We start from the raw sequence: 6,000 nt of genomic DNA on the forward strand, positions 1-6,000 counted from the left end.
GCAGCACGCAGGGAACAGCTTTGTGCCAGAGGGAACAGCTAGTGCAGAAGCCCGGAGGCCAGCATGCAGGTGGGGAAGAGCCATCCGAGGCGTAGGTGAGGTCCAGCCGGGTGGGCCTGCTGAGCCAGGCCGAGGCCTCATCCCAGCTCACGGGGGCCTGAGAGCTGTCACCAAACAGGCCCAGGCTGGCTGCGTGCGGAGAATGGGCACAGTGCAACAGCAAAGCTGTCCCGGCCAGGGGAGCTGCCGGCTAGGCTGGGCAGAGGAAAGGGGCCCAGGCTCTGCAGTAACCATGGTGACAGTGGGCAGGGCCTTCCCCTGCCAGAGGCCGGCCAGCTCACGGGACCGCTTGTGGGCAGAGGCAGGGTTGAGGGAAAGGAAAGAAGAGGCTGATTCTGGATGGGGGCAGGGGGGTACCTGGGGAGAAGAGCGGGCAGCAAGGCGGGTGGGGTTTCTGTCGCAGACACACGAGCCCAAGAGGCCCAAGGGACACCAGGCGGCCTGCACGCAGGCAGCTGGACACAGGCGCCTGAAGATGTAAAAATAACCACGGGAGTCATGGGCCCCCGGAGGCGTTTACGGCCCGGGGCTGAGCGCCTGGGGGGGCAGCCGGGAAGCCGTGGGCCTCGTGGGGGCGGGGGGCCGGCAGGGAGGACGGAACCGGCAGGGGAGACAGGCGGGCGCCCACCCACGGGGACACGGCGGAGCAGCGCTGTGGGGTTCAGTCCTCGCCGGTCATGGTGACCTTGGGCTGTGCCTTCCGCAGACCCGCTGGGCAACAGACCCAGGGGCCGCCCGAGGGCTGGGGCTGGGGGCTGCTGACCAGGCCTGCCTGCCAGGGCCCCAGGCCGCCTGACCCATGGGCCTCCGGACATACAGGCCCAGGCCTGCTGCTGATTAAATTCAGGGGGAGAGTGCGCCCACCGTGTGCATGTGCAGGGTGCCACGGGGCTTCGCAGGGCTCCGCAGGGGGGCTCCAGGGGGCTTCACGGGGCATCAGAGGGCTTCACGGGGCTCCAGGGGCTTCGCGGGGCTCCAGGGGGCTTCGCGGGGCTCCAGGGGGCTTCGCGGGGCTCCAGGGGACTTCGTGAGACTCCAGGAGGCTTCGTGGGGCTCCAGGGGGCTTTGCGGGGCTCCGGGGGGCTTCACAGGGCTCCAGGGGGCTTCACAGAGTGCAAAGGGGCTTCACGGGGCTCCAGGGGGCTTCGTGGGCTCCAGGGGACTTCGTGGGCTCAGGGGGCTTTGCGGGCTCTGGGGGGCTTTGTGGACTCTGGGGGACTTCATGGGCTCCAGGGAGCTTCGTAGGGCTCCAGGGGGCTTCAAGGGGCTCCAGGGGGCTTCGAGTGCTCCAGGGGTCTTCGTGGGGTGCAAGGGGGCTTCACGGGGCTCCAGGGGGCTTTGTGGGGTGCAAGGGGGCTTCGTGGGCTCCAGGGGGCTTCGCGGGCTCAGCATACGGGCAGCAGCAGGAGCAGTCAGGGCCCTGGGCCCCCTGCAAACCCGCTGCCCATCCACCCTCTGCAGGGATTACCTTGCAAGCCCAGTGAGGACTCACTCTCGTCATGCAATTGGTCAGAGCAGAAGCCAGACCTGACCCGGGGTACTCTGACTCCTGCGTGGACCCAGGGGCTGCAGGAAGCCTGGTCCTCTGTGTCAAGGGTCCATGGGGACCAGAGGGCTGGTCTCTACTCTCAGCCCATGCTTGGGGGCTGGCCCAACCCCAGGACTGAGATAGGACACCCATTCCCAGGGGACACGGCTGGTCCCAGGCCAGAAGGTGGGGCCAGAGCAGGACCCTCCTGGGCGTCACCACCTGGGAGCACCCTCTCCCTCCTTCCCCCACCCCCCCTCACCCCCCGACCCCCCTCTCTTGAAATGTGCCCGCCTCAGCGGGGCTGCCACTGCATGGGGTGGGGTGGAGGCTGGTGGGATGGAAGCTCAGGGGGCTTAGGGAGCACGTGCCCCGAGGACCCCGTTCCTGGGCTTGTCCGCAGGACCCAGATGTTGCTGAGAGCAGCTGGGCTCCCAGCCTGTGTCCTCTGGCAGGCCCCAGCCCCAGCATCACCTGTGAGACTGAGTCAGGGCCCCTGCCCTCCAGGAACTCAGCACCAGGAGGGAGCGTAGATAGCAGCCCTCCCCAGGACAGGAGCGGCGTGGACACCCTGGTGGCCGAAGGGCGGAGCACACAGTGGGGGGCGGGGGGAGGGGTCAGGAGACCACACCCACTCAGCTAGGGCCCGAGCCCTTGGGTCACCAGCTCTCAGCCCCGCTGTCTATAAGGCCCTGCCCGCTCCAGGACTCAGGGTCCCTCCTGCCGGCTTTTCTGGGCAGAATAACGCGGGCCCGGCAGTGCACACGGGAGTCCCTGCAGCAGGGCCCTCGGAGCCAGTGCCCGGGGGGCTGCCTTGCTGCTCGAAACCCTTTGCACGCCTCGCCCGTGGGTGGGCCACCCTCCAGAGCTCAACCACGGGAGAGCATCTCCCAGCATCCTGAGCCTCGACCCAGGGAGGTGCAGAGAGAGGCTGCCCAGGGTCAGCCGGGGTGGGCCACACCACCCTCCTCTCACGGGGGCCTGGCCCGGGGAAAGGACCCGGACAGGAATCCTCGGGCCAGGACAGTGGTGGGGACCCCTGGGGGCAGTTCTCACTGAAGCTTCAGTGAAGACCGTCCCCTCTGCCCATAGTAGTTCCCCTCCCTCTGATTACCTAAACTTTATTACGAGCATAAGTGGTCTTAATTAAAACAAAGCGTAAACAGCAGAGAAGGGACCAAGTGGAGAGGGGCACTCTGTGCCCCCCACCTGCCCAGAGTCTCCAATACCCTCCACTGCTCCCCTTGGGCCCACCTGGGAGGGAAATGATTTCTAAAAGCAAGAGCCCTGGGGTCTTCACGAACAGCAGGCAGGGCGGCCCCTCCTCTCGTTCCCAGGCTCCCCTCTGCTGCAGCTGGGATCTAGGGAGCCTCTGCGGTGAGACCCCCATATGCACAGGCCTGCCCCCCACCCAGGTCCACCGAGGGAGCCGGCCTTCAGGGTAAGGGGGACCAGGCAGCTGCACCCCTCACAGCCAGGCCCCCAGCGAGCCGGAGAGGGGCCGGCTCATCGGCTAAGGGACGGGAGGAGAGACAGGGGAGTGGGGACAGATCCTTGGACCGGATGGGGGACCACAGTGGGGGTCCCGAGACTCTGGGGACCAGGACGTGGGGCGCAGGGCTCACGACGGACAGCAACCCAGAGGGGCACATGGACCCTCCTCCAGCCCAGTCCCCTCCCGCCCAGTCCCCAGGCCAGGTCCTGCCTGGAGCGCCTAACCCTCTTCTCTGGGCACATCCCCTCCAGCCCCGCCGCCCTAGCGCCCTGGAGAGGCGGCTCTTCCCTCCGCTTAGGCCCGTGGCAAGCTCCCCTCCCGCAGAGCTGCGTGTGGAAAGACCCAAGAAAGGCTCAACAGCCACAAGTCCACTTATAGACTCAAAATCTGTGGTGGTGAGGAGCCGGTGCCAGAGGGCCCCGGTGTACAGGTGTGTCTGCCGGGCCCGGCCAGGGTACAGCCCTCACCCAGCTCTCTAGGATACAGACACGACACCCACCACCAGGGGCTGCACATCACCACCCGCCCCAGCAAGGGGGACGAGGCCCGCCTGGGGCTGCGCTCCGGTGGGTCACCTTCCCCAGAGGCCCGCACAGGCCCTAGCTCATCAGCCTCCGTGCAAGCAGCCCCCGCCCTGGGCCCCAGCCAGCCCCTGCCTGCTCCGTCAACACCGCCTGCGCCCCACCTTGACCATCCACAGCCTGGCCAGTGTGGGGATCCCACTGCCTCCCGGCCCCTAGCCCCGCCAGGCCTCCCTGAGCTCCCTGGGACTAGGGTCCCCCAGCACCAGGCACGGGGCTGGGCCTGCGAGACAGGTGAGCTCAGTGAAGCGGGTGCAGGGCTCAGGCCCCTTGGCGGGAACGCTGAGTTCCAGGTAGGAGGAGAGTGGCTCCAAGGCCAAACACAGGCCATTGCCCCGCAACCGCAACCGTGCAGCTCCCAGAGCCGGCTCAGCCAGCGGATGAGGAGGGGAGCTCCTTGGGAACTGCCAGACACCCCCAGGCGTGCCGGAAGACCGACAGCCTCGCACGTGTGAGGCAGCGTGCACGCACACCCCCAGCAGTGCACACAGACCCCTGGGGGCCTGGGCCAGCTCCAGGGCACCTGTCTCCGGGAACAGCTGCAGCCAACCGGCCCAGAGCCTCCGGGTCGCCGCCGCTCGCTGAGGACCGAGGCTGGAGATGCCCAGCTCCACGTGCCCATCCAGCCTCCTCCCAGGGGGCACGCTGGCCCTGGGCGGGAGCTGGGACTGGGGGGGTTCCCAGGACACATCCCCAGAGGAGGTCTCTTTCCCCTCTCTCTGTTCCAGGGCGGTCCGGCCTCAGCTCCACCTGGGCAAGGGGAGGGGGTGGCGCCTGGGGTCAATCCCCATCTGGATTTGGGATCAGTGACACAGCTCAGTCCCCACTGGGCGGGGACTTTCTGGGATGCTCCCTGCGTCGCGATGGGGGAGGGGGCCAGAACAGGCTCAGGCCCTTTCAGCCCTCCGGTCTCCCAACCCCCTCAACCCCACCAGGTCCCTCTGAGGTCTGGTCAGCCCTCCTGCCAAGGCGGGGTCGGGCCGAGGGATCTGGGGTCTGAGACGACGTCGGGGCTCCGGGCCGAGTCGGGGCGCCGCGAGGGTCCCCGCAGGCCGAGGCCGGGGCGCTCTCCGGTTACAGCCCTCGCCCCGGGGCGCCCGCCGCCGGCTATTTCGGGCGAGCTGGCCGGCGCTCCGGGCCTACCGGGCGCACGCAGGAGGCCGCCGGCGGCCGATCGCGCGCGCGCGCGGGCCCCCCCGACCCCGCGCCGGCGCCCCGCGCCCGCTCACCTGCCACCGGCGAAGGCTTGCGCAGCACCAGCCACCTAGTCTTCCACTGCGGGGACAGAGGGAGCGTGAGCCGCCGCCCGCGCCCGCCCCGCCCCGCGCCCGCCGCGGCCCCGACCTTCTTGCCGTCCCGCAGCTTGACCTGGCCCTCCACCAGCGCCGCCTCGGTCATCTTCTGTCATGGTCCCCGCGCCCCGCCGCGCCTCTCCCCGCCGCCCCGCGGGCCGCCCAGCCCAGGGTCACTTTCAAAATAGCTCCGCGAGCGCCGTGCGCCGGCCGGCGGGGCGGCGGGCGGGGCGGCGCACGCGGCGGGCGGGGCCGAGGTGCCAGCCCGCCGGTCCTGCCCCACCCGCGCCCGGCCTGGGCGATGCGCCCCCCGCGGCACCTGGGGCCACCTGAGCGCCCTGCCCTCTGGGACTGCGCGCTGCCGAGGCTCGGATCCTGGGGCTCCGACGCTGCTCACCCCCGTGGGGTTGGCTGGGGAGGGGGGGCCCCCTTCCGAAAGCGAAGGAAACGACCCCCGGAAGAGGCACCCGCCCCGGGTGGGCCCCCGTTTGCCAGTGTGCCTTCCTCTAAGCTGGCTTCACCCTCGCGCACCTGTCCCTCCCACCACCACTGAGCTGTCACCGGACACCACAGACCACAGTCAGCTCTGGCCAGCACGTCGCCTCACTCTCCAGCCCAGCTCTCCTGTCTGCTCCCTGCTCCCTTCCAACCCCTCAGACCACCCCTGCTCCATAGGCAGGAGGATGGGGGGGTTCATTCCTGTCCCCTGGCAGCAAGGACCTTGGTGCAGACTGCTCCCGGCGGTTAGTGGGGCCACAGTGCCCCAGTCTGAGTCTGTACGCAGTCCGGACCCGCACGCCCCGCCACTGGCTGCTAGGGGTTGGGGAGGTCCGTCCCTCCAGGCTGCTCCGTAAAAGCCCGTGAGACAGCCCCCACTGCAGCGGGGGAGCTCTGAGCCTCGGGTTTCCCATCCTTCCACCCACATCCCCTGGTCAGCTGCCCAGGTTCTTTGGCAACCCAGGTGGGTCCACTTCTCAGACTTAAGCCCCCGTTTCTGAGACGACCTCCAACACTCACGCCTTTAGGAGCGTCTACGAGGCCCCG

At 69.1% G+C, this 6,000-nt stretch overlaps 1 protein-coding gene across 4 annotated transcripts in view; it reads right to left on the reverse strand.

Annotated features, from left to right (window-relative positions):
* Positions 1 to 6,000, reverse strand: part of DOK7 (docking protein 7) — a 35,404-nt gene extending 29,404 nt beyond the window's left edge. The window contains exons 1-2 of one of the 4 annotated variants that reach the window (XM_052642354.1): positions 5,974 to 6,000; positions 4,894 to 4,939 (exon numbers count right to left, since the gene is read on the reverse strand). Coding sequence is in view for 2 of the 4 variants with exons in the window: in XM_052642351.1 (XP_052498311.1) it covers positions 4,894 to 4,939; positions 5,009 to 5,062 (100 nt within the window). In the remaining 2 variants the exon portion in view is untranslated. Of the gene's footprint in view, positions 1 to 4,893; positions 4,940 to 5,008; positions 5,120 to 5,275; positions 5,343 to 5,973 lie in introns of those variants that run through there. The other 3 variants (XM_052642353.1, XM_052642352.1, XM_052642351.1) reach the window with 3 other exon arrangements.

The sequence above is a fragment of the Budorcas taxicolor genome, chromosome 6 (genome assembly GCF_023091745.1).
Source record: "Budorcas taxicolor isolate Tak-1 chromosome 6, Takin1.1, whole genome shotgun sequence".
In the NCBI taxonomy this organism is placed as follows: Eukaryota; Metazoa; Chordata; class Mammalia; order Artiodactyla; family Bovidae; genus Budorcas; species Budorcas taxicolor.